We start from the raw sequence: 20,681 nt of genomic DNA on the forward strand, positions 1-20,681 counted from the left end.
GTGCTGACCACTGAGCCACCGTGCCGCCCTATATATATAGTATGGTGCTGACCACTGAGCCACCATGCCACCCTATATATAGTATGGTGCTGACCACTGAGCCACCGTGCCGCCCTATATATAGTATGGTGCTGACCACTGAGCCACCGTGCTACACTACTTGGTTATTTCTCCGGGACCAGTATATGCACAACCAGATCTGCTCCTCTGCCGCTTACCTCCACATCCCCATCTGTAGACGTGAGCTTCATGCACCTGGCAGTCCGTCGGGCGCCACAGTCTGGGGACCTCTGGTCTCCCGGGTCCGTCATGGGTCCTTGAAGTAGTGGTGTTTTGGGTCTGAAAGCCATTTCTACTCGTGGTGTCACTTACTGACAGCAGAGATCTTAGCCGGTTTCCACTCCAAATCCTTCATTCGATGGCTGCAGAACTTTCCATTCATCACGTAAAGGGTTGTCTCTTCCTGTCTGCAATATTAGGCCATGTGCACACTGAGCATTTGTGTCTTTTTACCCCGGTATTTGTAGCCAAAACCAGGAGTGGAACGTTAAGAAGAAAATCCTAATAGAAATATTAGCGCCACTTCTGCATTTTTCACCCTCTCCTGGTTTTGGCTACAAATACTGACTGTGTGCATGTGGCCTTAGGGTGTGTGCACACGTTGCGGATCTGCAGCAGTTTCTGCTGCGTTGTACAGTACCCTTTTAGTCTATGGGAAATGAAATCCGCAGTGCACACGGTGCAGAATTTTTCACGCGGATTTGCTGCAGTTTCAAATCTGCAGCATGTCAATTCTTTGTGCGGATTCCGCTGTGGTTTGGCACCTGCTCCATGGCAGAGGTCAACCCGCAGGGGAAAACCACAGAAAATCTGCAGATAAACCGCAGGTCTTACCTGCGGATTTAGACAAATCCGCGCGGAAAATTCCGCGGCAGAACCGCAATATGTGCACACAGCCTTAGGAGAACTTTCTGATCGGAGTGACTGCTGGGATGACTCCACTTCTACAGTGTGTAAACGGGACAAGTGAAAAATGGCCAAGTGCTGCAATCGTATGTCTCTATCTTGTCCAGGAAACAAGCGGAGGATGAGCGTTCACAGCTGCGCTTCAGAGCTGCGATCGCTGAGGTCTGAATTAAGGAGAAGATATACAGGATCTTAAAAAAAAAAAATTATATATATATATATATATATATATATATATATATATATATATATATAATTTTTTTTTTTTTTTTTTTTAATGAGCAGCTTTGCTGCAGCGCAGACCCTCCACTCCTGAGAACTGTGTAGTGTTTTTGGTTTGGTTTTGTCCATAGCTGAGTTGTGATCTGTGACCCTTGCGCCTTTTCGTATTGTCGGCGGTAAGGACTGGAGTCTGTGCAGGATCTCCTCCCAGTAATGCCCCCGTAGTGTGCACAGGCTCCGCCGATGGGACTGGGATCAGCCCGGCCATTCCAGCAGGCTCTGCTACATTGTATCAGCGTCATAACTTGCTTTTCGATTTGGGGCTTTAGTATTTGCACCTTTTGGTTTAAATAATAGTCTTATACTTACTTTGCTTGTCCAGAGGCTCTTGAAATGTGAATTTGAAACCTTACAAAGGATTTTTTTTTTTTTTTTGTTTGTAATTTGGCCCATTTGTGACATTATTCTTTAGCCCCAAAAGTTGCACATTTCTTAAAAGATTATATTTGGCTTTCTGCCAACATCTTGATCATCGTCCCCTAGTTTGAAGAACTTGGTGCAAAAAAGCCACTTGGTTCTGGTTGTAATTTCCATATGCTCTAATTCAGACCATTGGGTTTGAGCATGTTTGCTGGGAGTTGTAGTGCCTGCCGTTGCACTGGGTGAAGCCATGCATGTTGCGGATGATTGCGCCCGTTCTCCGGAGCGCTTCATCTTCTGTCCTATTATATTTGCACTGGTTTATTATTTTTCATAAATGCCATTAGAGTTGATGAAGCAGAACAGGAGCCTCTCCTGGGGTCCAGCTCTACCGATCATTGATCGATCGCTGCCTGTCTACCAGGAGAGTCCTGGGTCTGTATGGACAGAAGTGGATCGGGGTCTCCTCTTTTCCCTCCAGAAATGTGTAACCAGGGGATGATTGTGATGACCTGTCATGGCTGCCCCCCCTGGATATAATGAGCGGCTGAAGCCTTTTCTAGTCATTAAATCTCGTCTGCTTCGCTGCTGCCAGTTATCCGGAGCGGCCGCTCGTTCCCTCTGACGTGACTCCCGCCAGCTGTATTTTCACAAAGTCCTAAAAATAGAGCCACCAATTTCATGGGCTTTGGGGGAATTAAAGATGAGGCTGATCTGTGGCCCGCAGCCCACCTGACCGAGTCCTGCGACCCTGCCCCACACCTCTGTGCACTTCCAGTGGTCCGGAGAGGCTGCTCTCCTCCCTTTCCATCCTTACTGTTTAGGAAATGTGGTGTTTTTACTACGGGCAATTAAATCTGCAGTCTGAATAGACCCCTAAATGGTCACTGTCATTTCAGCAATGTATAAATGTGAATACAAGACCGGGAGGACTAGCTGCAGCCTCCTCCACTTAGGAGCCACTTCTCTCCATGTCTCCTAAACTGATCGGTCTGTAAAGAATGCTGCTAAAAATCCCCCTTGTTGGAGAGGATGGACTGAGGAATCAGATTACAGCTGCCTGTATGGGATGACGCTGACAGATCCTGCTGTCCCCTATCTCATCCCAGAGCTGGATTCCCAGCTACACTGGTGGTTTTTCTTTTACACGGTTTATCCTGAAGTCGCCTGGGACACGCATGTTTAATGCTGAGGCTAGAGACTTTTAACACCAATAGAAAGGAACATTTTGTAGCAAAAAAGCCTGTGACGCTGCTAGAAAATAAGCTTCCAGGATTGTCCAATTAGCCAGAATACCTGATGATCCAGAAACATGGGCGCTCGCCTGAGATGGTATCTACTGCTGGGTGCTTGGACCCCACCGGCAGCTACCAATCTCGCGTGAGAATAATGAAGTGGGTCTCCCAACCCTACAATGGTGGCGATCGATATCTGGGAAAGGGCGGATCGGGCATGTTGTGTTCATCATGCCTGATCGTTTTTTTGCCATGTATAGACTGAATTGACTTCACTCAGTATTTTTCGAGCGCTGTAATGCAGCCATATACCTGAGCTGATCAGACCTAAAGTGCACTGTCCGCTATAACCCGGGCTTCCCTCCCCGCAGTCGCACTCCTGTGGCCCCCCGATAATGCCTCTGGGCACGTCTGCATCTTGTATTATTGCTCCTCCTGGACTTGACTGTTCTTCTTGGCAGCTCTCGTGTCCTGTGATAAGAGCCGCACATTTCCTTCTTGGATCGCAGAAGAAAATGCCAAACTTGGGTAGATTTGATGTGGCGGCGACTCTCGGCTGCTGCAGCTTTTATGAGCTCTTTTAAGGGTTATTTACTTAAGGTTTCCGCTCCTCCTCGGGCCGCTGTCAGGATCTCGTCTCCAGGGGTCATTAATGCCAGTGACGTTCAGCTCCCTCCGTCGCCCTGTTCTGCGCTGTGTGGGGGGTCGGCTTTTATTTGTCTATAAAGATGGCGGCAGCTCCTGGCTCATGGTGGTAGTCTTTGCAATAAAATCTTGCATGGTTTCTGCAGAGCCGTCCTCGGCCCCTACTACAGTAGTAAATGGGATGCCCTTCAAGAACCCCACTGCCCTCTAGCGCCCCCTAAGGCTGCAGGCTCCTCTGCAGTCAGTATTGGGTTGTGACAGAGGGGTGATCGTGGGGTCCGGGAGGGTTCCGCACTGGTGCATTCTAGCAGAGCTTAGGGGGCTGATACAATGTTTGCAGTCTATTCTCCACTGGTATCTTTATTTCTTGTTTAATACTTTGTACCCTAGTTTATCGAGTGATTTCTTAGTCCTTTGTCCATCCTCACACTCTGCATCTCCTGGGTGTCCTCTCTTGGCACAGACGTTCGTAGTGCGTCCAGCACGGTGGTCTCTACTGTAGACTTCTCGTTGCTGCCTGGTTTTCGTGTTCTGGCCACAGAGTGGCTAAAATCGCTCCAACACTAAAAATGGCGCGGTCTCCAAATCTGGCTGCAGCAAACAATCATTAACCCCGTGGGGACCGTGCATTTAGCTGCAGCTTTTATACTGCGCCGATCAGCTTGGTACCGCTGTGTCTGCGGGGGGCCAAGGCTAAAGGTGTAGTAATCGTGCAGCGATTCTTGCCATCGGAGTGGCCAGACAGAAGGGGGACCCTGTGCAAGGACAGTATGTGACCCCTCTGCAGTAATGGTTTGTCATAATGCACCCTTTATGTGCTGCTTTGGGGGAGGATGTGGGGACCCTGCGAGGCTGCACAGGTTGCACCAGTCAATCTCCGCCGCCTCTTGCCATGCTGCACACATTTTAATAGTATTCTCGGTGATTTTCCGAATCGCTGTGTGATGGGCTTTTTTGTGTCAGGAATCTGAGATTTGCATTAAAGCTGTGGCCCAACATCCGTGTGTGAACGGCTCTCCAGCGACGGTAGAAGAGCGCTGGGCCAGGACCACGGACTTTGGATGCAGCTTCTATTCTACCTGATGGTCCCAGGAGGTGGAGGAGGCGCATGGAGAATCCCTGTGTCTGGAGCCTGGGCATGACTTGTCTAAAGGGCAGAACTGTCTGTCTGACCCCCAGGAACCCTCCAGACATGAGTGCACCTGGGACAGTCTTCCGCTGGGTAGCTCTCATGTCTCCTTCTTCCCTGGTGGAGACAGGTTATAGTCTTGCAGTCGGGGTCTTTAATAGCATTTTACATGGTGGCTCGGAGCCGTCTCCTGATATCATTCCTATGGATGCAGCATTGGATCTATGTTCATTAAAGGCACAAATCCCCCTTATCCTTTGACTTTAAGACTCTGTGTCATGGAGACTGTCCAGCAGGCTTGGTGTCATTATACGGAGACCATTCATATAAAAATGCCAGGATATATCTGCAGGGGAGCTCTCGTTCTTTGCCCACCCCTCTGCCCCCATCCGATGTCTCGAGTATGGCTTTGCTTTCAGAGATGGCTCCTTGAGTTGTCGGCACTAGTGGAGATTGATAACGGTTTGTTCCTGAATCTTCCCAGTATTCTGTAGGCTTTACACTTTGCCATTTTCCTCTTTTCAGGGTGACTGGTGGCTTCGGTGAGGCAAGGACACGTTGCTGAGGAATTCCAGGTGTGTACCGAGCCCTGACGGCCATACACGACTACCATTGATGAGACCCTTATTATAGAGAATAAGCCCCCCCCACATCTCCTGCCTCAGGCATGTTCTCTCCCTTATGTGATCAGATGGTGGGTGTGAATACTGCGCCCCCTAGAGGGATATAATGTACAGGAGTTATGCCCGTCCTGGCGGCTGCGCAGATCCGTGTGCTGCCATGACGGGCTCTTGAGATCTGCACAGAAGCAGAGATTATGGTGTCCTGGCGGAGGGCGAGCTGGCACGGGGTCCGGCTGCCAATCACTCCAGCTCGGTCACCTTTCCTCGTCCTTGTTTTACGTCGCTTTCCTTTTCTTCTTTCAGGATCAGCAGACATGTCGGACAAGATGTCGAGTTTTCTCCATGTGGGGGATATCGTGTCCCTGTACGCCGAGGGGTCTGTGAATGGATTCATCAGCACGCTGGGGTGAGCCGGGGAACGAGCCGACGGGCCGGAACACTGTGTAGCGCAGGGTGAATTGGCATGTTACCGTAGTAGATAAATGCCCCCCAGTGATGGCATTATGGGGTCTAATCTGATCATATTCAGCTCTTTCTCCTTTACTTTCCCCTTGTTCTCTAGTTTGGTGGACGACCGTTGTGTGGTGCAGCCTGAAGCCGGTGACCTCAATAATCCCCCCAAAAAGTTCCGAGGTATGTAGTCTATTAATGGTGGCGAGGCTGCTGTAATGGCAGCAGATGATGACCGGACGAGTGATGCCCCGCGGGTAATGGCACCTGAGACTTGGTGGCGCCCAATTCATGTGTTCTGCGCCTGACCTGGCTGTGATGGAGGCAGCGCTGCTCTGCACAACATGGCTTAAAGAGCCCGAGACGGGCCTAGGCCAGTTTCACCCGCACAGATCTGCTTGCTTGATGTCTCGTGTATGTACATGGGCAGAGACCTGTCAATCACCTGGAGCGGCGCTGGAAGAAGCCGGCCGGGGCAGCACAGGACTCATCGGACCTCTCCATTTGGACGGCGGATGGCTTATTGGTCTACCTGGCTGTGTGATTGAGCAGTCGGGTTCTGTTTCATGCTGCCTGTGGTCTGGGCGCGATGAGTGTGGTGACTGGTTCCCTTTAAAATTGCAGAGTGTTTGTAATTCTAATTTTAGTCGACAGTCTCCCTTCTCCAGAGCATCTAACACTGATGATGGGAAGCTGCCGACTCGCTGGAGATCCCTGGAGCCTTACGGTCCCCGTGCTCCAACAATACAGCTCCCATTCAGAACACTGGAGCCACGATGGCTCTGATCCGAACCGTCAGGCTTCAGGAGCGCACTGACAACGGGAACGCAGGGGAGCAATGTCCACCCAGAGACTATCAATCAGATGCCACGAGCAAATCCTCCAGCTGTGAGGAGCAATCGGTGGGATCAGTAAATGCTGTGAACCACAACACCCAGCATGCTCTGATAGTCTGTGGTCAGTATGTGATGCTGGGGGTTGTGGATTCCTGATGATCATCCTTTCTTGTCTAAACAGGCTGGATGGATACATTGTATCAAATGTAACAAATCAGGATGGAGAGCTTTCATGCAGAAGTGTGTGTGTGTGTGTGTGTGTGTGTGTGTGTGTGGGTTTTTTTTTTTTTTTTTTCTTTTTTCTGTGCTCTCCTCCTCGGCCCCCTCTGCCCCTGTCTGGGTCCCTCTTCCCCTGTCTGGGTCCCTCTCCTCTCTCCTCCTCGGCCCCCTCTGCCCCTGTCTGGGTCCCTCTCCTCTCTCCTCCTCGGCCCCCTCTGCCCCTGTCTGGGTCCCTCTCCTCCTCGGCCCCCTCGCTCCTCTCTGTATCTTCTGCTTTGGGCTTTCCTGCAGCAGTTTCCTTCTAATGTAAGCAGATTGCTCAGTGTCTTGGAACAATCCGGCTTCTTTCTGGGATTCACCCTTCTCCTTACTGTAAGGCTCCAGTCTGAAATGTCAGGTACCTGGAATCTAATAAGAATCCCCCCCTCCCCGATCCTCCTCCTGCGATGGATTCCTCCTCTGGATGCCGGAGTTTACATACCAGGGGTGAAAGCTTTACACAAATCCGACTGCTACAAAGTGGCGTCCTCTCCGCACACAAATGTATCGCATTGTTCCAGGTTCTTGCTTGATTACTCTGGTTACTATATTGTTGTAGCTGTTAGTACTTAAAGGGCCACAACAAACGTGAGATTCTAGTTCTTGAGTGGAATAAGGAGCGCAGCCGATATGTCACTTATAGAAGGGTCCCAGCACGAGAGGGGAGGGGGAAGTACAGTAGTGATCGTGGAGGGCAGGAAATGTCTACACAGCCGGTCACTCCTTACTGTCCACTGTAGGTGCACCTTAAAATGGCTGATAACAGGGAGCAATACATGAAGTTTAGCTGCTTGTGATATAGATTATAGTTTAATGATAAGGACCTCCTAATAAAATTACTTGTATTTATACTCCAGAGCTGCACCTGCTATTTTGATGGTGGAGAAAACTAAAGGATAATGTAATGTATGTACACAGTGACTGCACCAGCAGAATAGTGAGTGCAGCTCTGGGGTATAATACAGGATGTAACTCAGGATCAGTAATGTATGTACACAGTGACTGCTGCACCAGCAGAATAGTGAGTGCGGCTCTGGAGTATAATACAGGATGTTGCTCAGGATCAGTAATGTATTATACCCCAGAGCCGCACTCACTATTCTGCTGGTGCAGTCACTGTGTACATACATTACATTACTGATACTGAGTTACATCCTGTATTATACCCCAGAGCTGCACTCACTATTCTGCTGGTGCAGTCACTGTGTACATATAGGATGTAACTCCGGATCAGTAATGTATGTACACAGTGACTGCACCAGCAGAATAGTGAGTGCAGCTCTGGAGTATAATACAGGATGTAACTCAGGATCAGTAATGTAATGTATGTACACAGTGACTGCACCAGCAGAATAGTGAGTGCAGCTCTGGAATACTAAATGTTTCTTATTTAAATGCTAGTGGTCTGTGATGAGACTTCGGCATCTGTAGAGACTCTTGTTCTCTGATCTTTTATATAATCTTGCAGTCATCCAAAATTAATTCTACGATCAGATCCGGCAGCTGCTGATCACTGATCCAGAAGACAATGATTTGTGTGATCTCTGGTTGTGCATTATTCTGGCCGTGCTTTTGCTGTGTGCCTGTATTTTGGCACAGGAGAGGTTAGCCGTCTCTCCGTTCACATCGCTGATTTGCTTTCCCCCTTCCTCTAGAATCTTCATGTATTAACCTCATTTCTACTGATTCCTGACATTTCCCAAAAGCCGCTCGTGAGCCCGGCTGTGTTATTGGGATGCAATTTCCCACCACTTCTAGCAGTCGGCCTCCGTAGTGGCTGATGGCTGAAGAAAAGATGACAGTAGGCTATTGTCTTCTGTCGGCCTTAAATGGTTGAGAACAGGAAGCAATGAATTGTATCCCAACAGAAAGATGAGAAAATTAAAAAAAAAAAAAAAAAAAAAAAAGTTCCTGCCCCCCCCCACCCCCAATCCATCCATTGTTACTTTAGCATGATCTGTTAGAAACTAGTGCCTCTTTAGGGTGTCTGGCTCTTTAACACACGAGCCCTTAATGGTAGAAGATTTTGGGATGTTTCCTGCCAGGAATAGTTCAGTGCAGGAGATAAAGGAACCCCTGATACATTGTGACACTTGTGCCCCCTTGTTGTATCCAGGTCTCTTCCAGGCCAAATCTGATCCTGGATCGTCCTGTTAAACCACCTCCTCCTCCTCTTCCTCCTCCTCGCTGCAGCTAATTACCATATAAGGGCCGCTCCTGCTCCTTCCCAGACAAGCCTCAGATTCCCAGGAGCAGCCAGCATAACAAGGGGTTAACCCCTTCTCCGCTGGGGTCACGCTCCTTTTGTTTTGGTTGGGTTATCAAACTTTTAAAAACTTTTTCTGTTGCAAAAAGTTTTGGAAACTTTGAAGTTGGCCTCTCTTCACTCCTCCTGCAATTTGTACTTGCAACTGTTCAAGATCCAAATACAAAACACACATATATACTATGGCTGCGATTTCAGGGCTTGTGGGGATTGTCTGGAACGAGGGATGAGCTATGATCTAGTGGGGTCTATGCAGGAGTCTGGAGGAAACCTGGCTGACAACCAATATGGCTGCCACCAAAACTTCTGTAAAGGTTGTCACGAGTTAAAAAAAAAATGCAATTTTTGCCTGAACATCTGGATTCTTGGCGGTTTTACAGAAGTATTCCCCAGCCCTGAGGTTATTGTGTTTTTTGGCCTAGGCGTCCACATGGGAAATATAACCAAGTCTGAAGAATGTTACAGTTTGGCCACAAAAATGTCCCTTTTATCAGGGAACAAAGTGCTGGGCTGAGCTGCCGGGTTCCATTGATGGTGGTGGCACTTTATTAGGGCTCTGCTGGTGACGTTTGTATCTCTTGTATCGACAGGATTGTGTTTTATGTCTCTTGGTTGCAGCTGTGCCGGTCACACCGCAGCAAGGGGCAGCGCCACCATCGGCCACATGGTATATTGGGCAGGCTGGACATCCCCTTTAAGGCAAATTTTAGGCAACTACTGGCTGGAGCCGCTGTAAATGAAGGCCAAGCGTATTAACCGTTTCCTCCCTGTAGCTTTTCTCTGTGGTAGTTGATGTTTTTAATCTGCACAAGTCATTTGTCTCTGGCCCATAAGCCGCCATACGCTCCAGCTGTCGTCCTATTATCTCCTAATCCCTCCGCCGCTGCCTCTAATGTACCCTGGGCACCATGCCCGGCTCTGCCGTATAATGGCCGCTGCTGTCATCCCGGATCAATGAGCGCAGAACATAAGTCTGTGGTACCTGGCGCCGCTCACTCGTGTGTTACATGTTGTCTTACAGACTGCTTGTTCCGGCTCTGCCCCATGAACCGATATTCTGCACAGAAACAGTTCTGGAAAGCTGCAAAACCCGGAGCGAGTAGCACCACCGACACCGTCCTGCTCAACAAGTTGCACGTAAGGGCGACCACAAGGGGGCGCTATTCTGTAGATCCTGCGTAGGATTTCATGTTTACTGCCCCTTGTGGTGGTGAGAGATTATTGCACCAACACAGAAAAAACGTAATCACTTGCATTATTTTTTTTGTTTTCTTTTTTTTTATAGCATGCAGCAGATCTGGAGAAAAAGCAGAATGAGACAGAGAATCGCAAACTCCTGGGGACAGTCATCCAGTATGGAAATGTTATCCAGGTACAGTCCTGCATGACTACATAGAAGTATAAGGAGCGCAGCTCTGGAGTATAATGATGTCAGGTGACATCAAGCCCCGAGGTTAGTAATGGAGAGGCGTCACGAAGACGCCCCCATTACTAAACCCATAGTCATATTGTAAGAAGACACAGACACACAAAGTCCTTTAATTGAAATAATGACAGACTCCTTTAATCTTAATTAAACCATTCTTACGACCTCTCCTAATTCCACCAAAGCCTGTAATAATAAAAAAAGAGACAGTTTGTTTATTTAAATTAAAAAAAAAGCGTGGAGACCCCTCTATTCTTGATAACCAGCCTTGCTGAAGCAGACAGCTGAGGGTTGCAGCCCCCAGCGGTGATCTTTGCCTGGCTGGTTAGCAAACATGCAAGTGAACCCACGTGTTTTTTTTTTTTTTTTGTTTTTGTTTTTTTTTTTTTTTTTTTTTTTACAGCGCAGGAGCAGCTGATGAATACTCCCATCCGCCGCTCCTGCTCTCACTGTTATTAGCGCCAGCAGGTGTCGGATGATGGGATCAGTAGTCCCATCAGCTGACACCAGTGACCGGAGGTAAACTTTATACCTCCAACCACAGCTGAGCCGCTCACTGTCTTTTGACAGCGTGGGAACCGCGGCTCTCTGACCGGCGGGGATGATGTCACCGCTGATCAGAAGCGGTGTTGGCTGCGCGCTCATGCACATGACAGAGCGACAAACACCCGGTGTTCGGGCAGCCGAGCCCCAACAGTATCCCGGGCTTCCTGGTGAAGTCTGTTTGGGGTCAATGCCTGAACAGTAGGTGTTCGGCACAGATGCTGAGCTTTACTATTCGGGTTCACCCATCTCTACTCACTCTTCTGCTGGGGCAGTCATTGAGTGTATGTGGCATATTATGTTGCTCATGGATGATGTTTTGTATTATTGGCAGTAATTGTATTTTCTGGAGTCCGGGTTAGCGGTGATTTTCCCCATACAGTCTGACTTTCCCGGCTCTGCCATCTGTGTTATAACATTCTTCTATTTCTTGTTTCTTTTTCTGTTTTATCAGATGCTTCATTTAAAGAGTAACAAGTATCTGACGGTGAACAAGCGACTGCCGGCGCTGCTGGAGAAGAACGCCATGCGGGTGACTCTGGATGAGGCCGGCAATGAAGGCTCCTGGTTCTACATCCAGCCCTTCTACAAGCTCCGCTCCATAGGGGACAGTGTGAGTATCCGGCCGGGGCTGCTCCTCACTTATTGCCCCCCACACTATAGGACACAAGCCTAATAAAACGCTGGCAAAGTAAAAGCTCTTAAAATGTGTCCTCACTGGGAAATGGTTATATCTGGATGAGTGGGTGATGACACATGCTGTATAGGAGGTCACCCAGCTTTCTGAGAGCCCTGCAGGACAGATCTGCCTGGATACAGGAACATTTATTCACTCTGCTTTTCCAGGATCCAATACATAAGTAAAGAAGACATTCTGGTCGTGCGCCACCTTAGCTCCCTCGTCTTTCTGTTCTTGCTGTTGCTTGCATTGCCCCAGGTCTCCAGCATTTTATGTGGGTCACGCTGATTGTATGTTAGTTCCCTCCTGTCCTGCCGTCCGATCCCCACCGCCCCCAGCGAAATCTGCCATCTAAGAAAAGCATTGTATAGTCTGCAGAATCTATCGTCTGTGCTCTCTGCTGTGACCGGGTGCAAAGTATTGTGTGTGTGTGTGTGTGTGTGTGTGTGTGTGTGTGTGACACTGTTCGGTTATATCTATATAGCTTGCATACACTGGGCGGTATTATAATAGTTATATTTTTGTACACAGGGGGCAGTATTATAGTAGTTATATTCTTGTACACAGGGGGCAGTATTATAGTAGTTATATTCTTGTACATAGGGGGCAGTATTATAGTAGTTATATTCTTGTACATAGGAGCAGTCTTATAGTAGTTATATTCTTGTACATAGGGGCAGTATTATAGTAGTTATATTCTTGTACATAGGGGGTAGTATTATAGTAGTTATATTTTTGTACACAGGGGGCATTATTATAGTAGTTATATTCTTGTACATAGGAGCAGTATTCTAGGAGTTATATTCTTGTACATAGGGGCAGTATTATAGTAGTTATATTCTTGTACATAGGGGGCAGTATTATAGTAGTTATATTCTTGTACATAGGGGGTAGTATTATAGTAGTTATATTCTTGTACATAGGGGGCAGTATTATAGTAGTTATATTCTTGTACATAGGAGCAGTATTATAGTAGTTATATTCTTGTACATAGGGGCAGTATTATAGTAGTTAGTCTTGTACATAGGGGCAGTATTATATCACCATTCAACTTTTATTTCTCTGCAGAAAATATATTTTCCTCCCAATTGATAGATGTTTGTTTCTTGCAGGTTGTGATTGGAGATAAAGTTGTTCTTAACCCTGTAAATGCCGGCCAGCCTCTTCATGCCAGTAGTCATCAGCTGTCTGATAACCTGGGATGTAATGAAGTGAGTACTTTTCCATTTATCCATGTGATTGGTTATGGTTGGATTATGACGTATTGGGCCTTCAGGATATTTCCCGGTGGGGTTCGGTCACGATGGCCGCACCATTCGTGTTGTAAGATTGTATTTTCTTTATGAATGTTGACGTGAACCTCTGCAGTCGTCGTGCTCCGTTCTTCCGTCACCTTTTTGATATTTTGGGTAACATTACTCTCTTGGCTCCAGGTAAATTCTGTGAATTGTAACACAAGTTGGAAGATTGTTCTTTTTATGAAGTGGAGTGATAATAAGGATGACATCCTGAAGGGGGTGAGTACAGGTGACGCCGGCGTCTGCAGAGGGGGTCTCAGATCTCTTACCTGCATCTGGTTAAGATCTTTCATCAAATGGGAAGACTATCTTTTTAGTGCTGAATTTTCTTTGTCGGCTCTGAAAACTTTTTTTTTTTTTTTTCCCCTCTTATTGGTTAGTTGAGTGAGATTAAGATTAACTTTAACCCCAGATTAGATCTCCCGAGAAACTACTCGTGCCCTGAGCTTTCTGCAGTGACCATCCTTTTCCCCCTCTTCAGGGTGATGTCGTGCGGCTCTTCCACGCTGAGCAAGAAAAGTTTTTGACGTGTGATGAGCACAGGAAAAAGCAGTACGTGTTTCTCAGGACGACCGGCCGGCAGTCGGCCACTTCGGCTACGAGCTCCAAGGCTTTATGGGAAGTGGAGGTGAGAGGTCCAATGACCCAAACCTCCCCTCATCCCCAAATGTGGTTCTCATGGTGACTCGCTGCCATAGTTGGCAAGTGTATTAGACTTTTTGACCGTTTCCTGCCTCCCTTTCCGTTCTTCGGTCCCCACCGTCCATACCCAGTTTCTGCTCTTGCTTCTAGGTGGTACAACATGACCCTTGCCGAGGGGGCGCCGGCTACTGGAACAGTCTCTTCAGGTTCAAGCATCTTGCAACTGGGCATTACCTGGCAGCGGAGGTGAGTGACTCCTGAGGAGGCTGAAGGTTACGCTTGGTGCGCAGAGCTAACTGAAGGTGGTCAGGGGGCACGTGCCCGGTGTAACATGGTGGCCACAGGAGCAGTACCGCTCCTCCCGTGCGGGTGAGGCTCACGTTCCGGTTCTCTTTCCCCAGGTAAATCCTGACTATGATGCAGGTTGCCTGGAGTCTGAGGTTTCCGTAAGTAAAAGGCTAGCCGGTAGAAGAACCTCATCATACGATGGCAATGGCCACCTGAAGGCCACCAGCTTGTTAACCCATTCCTGACCATTTTTCCTCCTTCCCGTTCATTGTGACTGGCATCTGCTTTCTTGCTCATTTCATAACTCACAGATCTGCAAGAAAGCAGTATGGCATTTGTGCAGGGCTTCCATTGCCCCGTCCTGATCCATGCCCACCACGGAGCTTAGAGATCAGCCGTTCAGCTGCATGGACCATGCTGTGGGGTCTCCAGTGGGGATTTGTTCTCGGCTTTTCTGTGGTGGCATATGGTCCTGGTAGGAGGGGATTACTCCGTGTGACGTCCCATACATGAGGACTGTGTAGGACTTTGCGGGGTCCGGTGGGGTGAAGCCGACTCTGCGCGGCTCATTGTGTACGGCTCCTGCCCAGTACAGGATGCGGCGGCTCCATGTTGGCTGCTATGGATGAACCAACTACTATTTTCCTTTTTGTTTCTCTCATATTTTTTCCGGGGGTTTCCGCTCATTTGCATATTCAGTTTCTCAATTGGAGAATTGGTTGGTAAATCCCTCACCAGATCTCGTCTCCTCATCAGATGGATGCAGAGCAAGATCCGACCCGCGCCCGGCTCTGTATAGACTCCGAGAAGATCAAGTGTACGCTGGTGTCCGTCCCCGAAGGCAATGACATCTCCTCCATCTTCGAGCTGGACCCTACCACGCTCCGAGGTGGTGACAGCCTGGTGCCCAGGTACGGTCCCGCATCTGTGAGGCGTCTTGTGCCTCGTACCTCCATAATAACAATTGTATCAGTCATATGTTTGGTTTCTGTAGAAACTCGTACGTGCGACTGCGGCATCTCTGCACCAACACCTGGGTGCACAGCACCAATAGCCCCATAGACAAGGATGAGGAGAAGCCGGTGATGCTGAGGGTGAGTGTCGCCCGGCGGGTTTATTGCCCGCGTCCTTGTGTTTGACCCGGTCACATGGTCCATGCTTGTCTCTTAGATCGGCACGTCCCCCATAAAAGAAGACAAGGAAGCCTTCGCCATTGTTCCCGTGTCGCCCGCTGAGGTGCGGGATCTGGATTTTGCCAATGATGCCAGCAAAGTTCTGTCTTCTATTGCTGGAAAGTTGGAGAAGGGAACGATCGCTCAGAACGAAAGGAGGTGAGGGGTGCAGGGTTATGTGCGCCGGGTACACTACAAGGTTGTGGCACTACAGCTCCCAGCAGGCCTGAGCCATCTGTGGCTTGTACAGGGTCATAACTCGAGAGCCTTCTTGTATTTAGCAACCAAACATCTATTTTATTTTCCTCAATTGCCCCCATTTCTTGTACTCTAGTCACATCCAGAGCTGCGTTCATAGTTCTGCTGGCTTCTTATGAAGTGTGGGTTATCAGGCCATCTAGAAGTTGCCAGCAGGATCTCACAACTCTGCGGTTAATGATCAGTTCTGTAATGTTGTGTGATGTCAGGTCTTCACCCAGAGCGGTGTTCATAATTCTGCTCTCTTCCTGCGCGGCAGGAGCTCAGTTGTCAGGTCACGTGTTTTGACTTTATACTAAAGATAAATCCTAAGTCACAGCTGAGAGCAGCCGGCAGCCATGACTGGAGAACTAGATACAATGTATCCTGAGACTAGAATAAGCAAAGTATTGATGGAAACGTGACTTTCTGCCGACTTCTTCGTGAAGTTCTTCTTTGTCTCGCCAGGGCTGTGACCAAACTCCTGGAGGAACTGGTCTACTTTGTGACCGCCGGGGTGAATTCTGGGCAGGATGTCCTGGAGGTTCTGGTGAACAAACCCAACCGGGAGCGGCAGAAGCTGATGAGGGAGCAGAATATCCTCAAACAGATGAGTGTCCTCGTGTACAGAATAGAAGCCGCGGCGTCCGGAGCCTCCAGATAACGACTTGTGTCTCCTCCAACAGATCTTCAAGCTGCTGCAGGCGCCATTCACGGACTGTGGGGATGGACCAATGCTGAGGCTCGAGGAGCTTGGAGATCAGCGCCATGCACCGTTTAGACACATATGTCGGCTCTGCTACCGAGTACTGAGACATTCACAGCAAGACTACAGGAAAAACCAGGTGTGGGAATAGAGGCGGAGTGGGCCTAAGCTCCTCTACTGAGCTCCCCCTAGTGGTGACTGCAGACAGAACCTTATCATGTATCTCTGTATACAGGGAGCTCCCCCTAGTGGTGACTGCAGACAGGATTGGTTCTTCACTTTGCTGTAATGCTCATGGACCTCTTTGGTTTCTCTCCACACAGGAATACATTGCCAAGCAGTTCGGCTTCATGCAGAAGCAGATTGGTTATGACGTTTTGGCAGAAGATACGATCACGGCTTTGCTGCACAATAACCGCAAGTTGTTAGAGAAGCACATTACGGCAGCTGAGATCGACACTTTTGTCAGCTTGGTACGAAAGAATCGAGAACCCCGGTGAGGCCGCAGGGACAGGACTGATGTGCAGGTTTCCTGCTGCTTTTACAGCCGCACTCCAGTGGATTCTGCATCCTACTCAGATCTATTTTTTTTTTTTTTTTCTCCCCTTTTTATAAAGATTCCTGGATTACTTGTCTGATCTCTGCGTTTCCATGAATAAATCCATCCCGGTCACTCAGGAGCTGATCTGTAAGGCCGTGTTAAACCCGACTAATGCCGATATCCTCATCGAGACAAAGTAAGAAATCTCAGCATCTGATCATTTTTTTTTTTTTTTTTTTTCTATTTAAAGGGATTGTTCACTGCACTTATAAGGGTGGGTCACTAATATTAAGTAATTAGTGTTACATTAGATGGGGCTCTAACTGCGAGCATAGGGTAGGAGGATGTGCATGGACGTTGCCATCTCCACTTAAGTTAAAGGGAGTGGTATGCGCCCACAATGGCCACCTAAGAGGGTGCTTGCTGGAGGCCTCGGATATCTGCCGCCCTCCTCACCATGTGGTCTTGATATAAGCGCTATATGGCGGATGAATTTGGTGGGCTCAGTTGATGCTTGGATGCACCAGACTAAAGCAAGAGTTCCCACGTACATTGCCACGTTCTCGCCCCTTTGTCGGTCTCTACGTATGAACGGCACCTGGCGATGGCCATACTTCTGCCTTTCTCTTCTCCATAGGCTCGTCCTGTCTCGTTTTGAGTTTGAAGGCCTCCCCAGTGGTGACAACGCCCTAGAGGCTGGGGAGGATGAGGAGGAGGTCTGGCTCTTCTGGAGGGACAGTAACAAGGAGACGCGTAGTAAGAGCGTCAGGGAACTGGCACAAGACGCCAAAGAGGGTCAGAAAGAAGATCAAGATGTCCTGAGTTATTACAGGTAGGACTCTGGCGCTCCGGTGTGCCCCGGAGAATCCGCCGCTCGTCCAGTGCCCCACGCTGTGCCCTGTCCCTGCAGGTACCAGCTCAACCTCTTTGCTCGTATGTGCCTGGACCGGCAGTATCTGGCAATTAATGAGATCTCGGGGCAGCTGGATGTGGACCTCATACTGCGCTGCATGGCGGATGAGCACCTGCCGTTTGATCTACGAGCGTCTTTCTCCCGCCTGATGCTGCACATGCACGTGGACCGAGACCCCCAGGAACAAGTGACCCCGGTGAAGTACGCCCGTCTGTGGTCCGAAATCCCATCTGAGATCGCCATAGAGGAGTAAGTGGATGTGGGGGTCTCTTTGTTTGTATAGGGGGGCAGTCCGACCATCCTGCTCCATATACAGCATCAGTCTGTACCATAGCAGAAGTCACACCTCAGCCGGGTCTTAGAGGGACGTGTCCTCCATCACTTGTTGCTCGGCTTTTTTGGGTTAAGTAATAGATTAATAAAAATCTTCCCACGTTGGCCGCGTCCATCGGAGCTTTTAGATTTTTTTTTTTCCACCTCTTATTTCGAGAAGTCGCCATGTAGATCATCGGCCATGACCGTCCTGACCCGGGGCACCATGATCCCACTGTGTTTTTTTACTCTACAGCTATGACAGCAATGGGACCTCCAGGGATGACATAAAGGAGAGGTTTTCTCAGACCATGGAGTTTGTGGAGGAATATCTGCGCGATGTGGTCGGACAGCGGTTTCCTTTCTCAGACAAGGAGAAGAACAAGTTGACTTTTGAGGTTCGGTGACTTTATACGATGACTCTCCTATGTCTCGCAGACCGTCTCCTCCGCTGACTCCTGTCTATCGTCTTCTCCTCAGGTGGTCAATTTGGCGCGTAATCTCATCTACTTCGGCTTTTACAACTTCAGCGACCTCCTGCGGCTGACCAAGATCCTCCTGGCGATCCTGGACTGTGTGCACCTCACCACCAACTTCTCTGCTAATAAGATGGGCAAAGGAGATGAAAAGCCAGGTATCTGAAGGGGAGAACGGCTTGTTGGTGCCGTCGGGGGTCACCTGGAATATCCCCTAGTAGACGAACTGTTGTCTTTAAGGCTCCCATATTAGTTGGCCCCTGCTGTGCAGCGTGACTCTGCCTCTTCTGGCCCGCAGGTAGCAGTAACGTCATGCGCTCCATACATGGCGTCGGCGAGCTGATGACGCAGGTCGTGTTACGCGGTGGTGGTTTCCTTCCATTGACCCCCATGGCGGCCCCTGAAGGAGCCATTAAACCTCAGCGGGAGCCGGAGAAGGAGGACATACTGGTGATGGACACCAAGCTGAAGATTATTGAGATCTTGCAGGTACAGGGAGGCTCAGGATTTCTGCTCCCGGATGGTGGAGGCGGAAATCACGAGGCCGACCCAACAGAAGTGTTCCGTGGTTCCCCCGTGTAGCTGAGGTTTCTTGTTCTTTTAGTTCATTCTCAATGTCCGCTTGGATTATCGCATCTCCTGCCTCCTCTGCATCTTCAAGAATGAATTTGACGAGAGCAATGCTCAGACCGGGGACTGCTCAGATGCCACCACAATGGTGCCAGGTAAGATGGCCCCACAGAACTGTAAATATGTATAATATATATTTTATATTTATTTATTTTTTTTCACCAGGAACTTTAGATTTTGAGCACATTGAGGAACAGGCAGAAGGGATCTTTGGAGGAAGGTAAGTATTACAAAAGCAATCTGAGATTCTTCCTGTAATCACCACTAGGGGGAGCCCTGTGCATACAGGGGCATAACAGGAGCTCCCCCTAGTGGTGGCTGCTTGGTAACATTGTTGGTTCTTACTGATTGATCAGTAAGCTCCTGCTCGTATCGATCAGCAGATTTGACTACTTCTTTCCTCCTTAGTGAGGAGAACACTCCTTTGGACTTGGACGATGATGGCGGCCGCACATTTCTTCGTGTCTTGCTGCACCTGACGATGCATGACTATCCCCCTCTGGTGTCGGGAGCCTTGCAGCTCCTCTTCCGTCACTTCAGCCAGCGACAGGAGGTTTTGCAGGCCTTTAAGCAGGTAGGGAGCTGGTGACGGCGCCTCCTTGTCTGTGGTTGTGGCCTCGGAGGTTCTTCTCATGGCCTCGCTCTGCAGGTCCAGCTCCTGGTCACCAGTCAGGATGTTGATAACTACAAGCAGATAAAACAAGACTTGGATCAGCTGAGGTCCATCGTGGAGAAGTCTGAGCTCTGGGTGTACAAGGGTTCAGGTCCAGAAGAAGCTCCGGAGCCGCCGGCTGGGAATGCAGATGCCAAGGATGTAGGTTTGGTTTCTGCCTCCGGTCGGTGCCGGTCTCTGGTATCTGAAGTGATATTGTGCTATCTTTTTTTTGCCAGGAGAAATCCCGGACCCCAAAGAAACCAGAGAGCACAAGTAGCTACAACTACAGAGTGGTGCGAGAGGTAGGTCCTAGAGACGACCCGCCTGCCGTTAAATACTAGAAACGCTACTCTAGCTTTTCCTCTTAACCCCTTAGATCCTGCTCCGGCTCAGCAAGCTGTGCGTGCAGGAGAACACCTCGGGACGCCGAAACCGCAAACAGCAGCAGCGTCTGTTGCGTAACATGGGAGCGCACACGGTGGTGCTGGAGCTGCTGCAGATACCGTACGAAAAGGTGGACTTGGACTCTCCTTTTCCTGAAGCCGATGTAAATCCGAACGTATCTGGATCACTTCTGATGTGGAACATTGACTCTTTCAGAGCGAGGACACGCGGATGCAGGAGATCATGAGGATCGCTCACGAATTCTTGCAGAACTTTTGTGCTGGAAACCAACAGAACCAGGCTCTGCTGCACAAACACATCAACCTGTTCCTGACTCCCGGGGTGAGAAATACTGGGGGTCCCAGGGCAGAGACCTCAGTACATGGCTAGTCCTGCTGATACTTTTGTACCCAGTCTACACAACGCCTGGCTATGGACTGATACATTATGGCAAACACCCAGAAACCTACATCGGTGCCTTGTTCAGACTGGATACAATTGTATCCGCTTCTTGGCAGAGAACAGGACCCACCATGTACAGGATGGTATCTCTTCAAGTGTCTTCATTCAGACAGCAAGCAGAGGTATGGAAACTAGTGAGGGACTGGAATACAAAGTGAACTCGGGTGCTTTCATGCTGCATTCCGGCACCAGTTCAGGGACCCAAGTCTAACACCCCCCCCCCCCCAAACTGGATTGTGGTGCATACACCTACTGGTGGCGGACGCT

The 20,681-nt window shown here is 49.1% G+C and overlaps 1 protein-coding gene across 10 annotated transcripts in view; it reads left to right on the plus strand.

Moving 5' to 3' along the window:
* Positions 1–20,681, plus strand: part of ITPR1 (inositol 1,4,5-trisphosphate receptor type 1) — a 70,772-nt gene that overhangs the window by 16,963 nt on the left and 33,128 nt on the right. For 6 of the 10 annotated variants that reach the window (XM_073564536.1, XM_073564537.1, XM_073564540.1 and 3 more), the window contains exons 2-31: positions 5,143–5,192; positions 5,544–5,646; positions 5,803–5,873; positions 10,072–10,187; positions 10,336–10,422; positions 11,474–11,632; positions 12,811–12,909; positions 13,132–13,215; positions 13,478–13,624; positions 13,789–13,884; positions 14,040–14,084; positions 14,683–14,837; positions 14,921–15,020; positions 15,097–15,257; positions 15,804–15,940; positions 16,017–16,180; positions 16,365–16,537; positions 16,659–16,778; positions 17,220–17,414; positions 17,493–17,744; positions 18,064–18,205; positions 18,288–18,441; positions 18,582–18,772; positions 18,888–19,008; positions 19,079–19,133; positions 19,322–19,487; positions 19,563–19,727; positions 19,805–19,870; positions 19,945–20,082; positions 20,169–20,294. In XM_073564536.1, coding sequence (XP_073420637.1) covers positions 5,555–5,646; positions 5,803–5,873; positions 10,072–10,187; positions 10,336–10,422; positions 11,474–11,632; positions 12,811–12,909; positions 13,132–13,215; positions 13,478–13,624; positions 13,789–13,884; positions 14,040–14,084; positions 14,683–14,837; positions 14,921–15,020; positions 15,097–15,257; positions 15,804–15,940; positions 16,017–16,180; positions 16,365–16,537; positions 16,659–16,778; positions 17,220–17,414; positions 17,493–17,744; positions 18,064–18,205; positions 18,288–18,441; positions 18,582–18,772; positions 18,888–19,008; positions 19,079–19,133; positions 19,322–19,487; positions 19,563–19,727; positions 19,805–19,870; positions 19,945–20,082; positions 20,169–20,294 — 3,777 coding nt within the window. In that variant the 5' untranslated portion in view covers positions 5,143–5,192; positions 5,544–5,554. The remainder of the gene's footprint in view (positions 1–5,142; positions 5,193–5,543; positions 5,647–5,802; positions 5,874–10,071; positions 10,188–10,335; positions 10,423–11,473; positions 11,633–12,810; positions 12,910–13,131; positions 13,216–13,477; positions 13,625–13,788; positions 13,885–14,039; positions 14,085–14,682; positions 14,838–14,920; positions 15,021–15,096; positions 15,258–15,803; positions 15,941–16,016; positions 16,181–16,364; positions 16,538–16,658; positions 16,779–17,219; positions 17,415–17,492; positions 17,745–18,063; positions 18,206–18,287; positions 18,442–18,581; positions 18,773–18,887; positions 19,009–19,078; positions 19,134–19,321; positions 19,488–19,562; positions 19,728–19,804; positions 19,871–19,944; positions 20,083–20,168; positions 20,295–20,681) is intronic. The other 4 variants (XM_073564539.1, XM_073564545.1, XM_073564544.1 and 1 more) reach the window with 1 other exon arrangement.

This window comes from Dendrobates tinctorius, unplaced genomic scaffold, assembly GCF_039654945.1.
Source record: "Dendrobates tinctorius isolate UK_male_01 unplaced genomic scaffold, ASM3965494v1 ptg000455l, whole genome shotgun sequence".
NCBI lineage: Eukaryota > Metazoa > Chordata > Amphibia > Anura > Dendrobatidae > Dendrobates > Dendrobates tinctorius.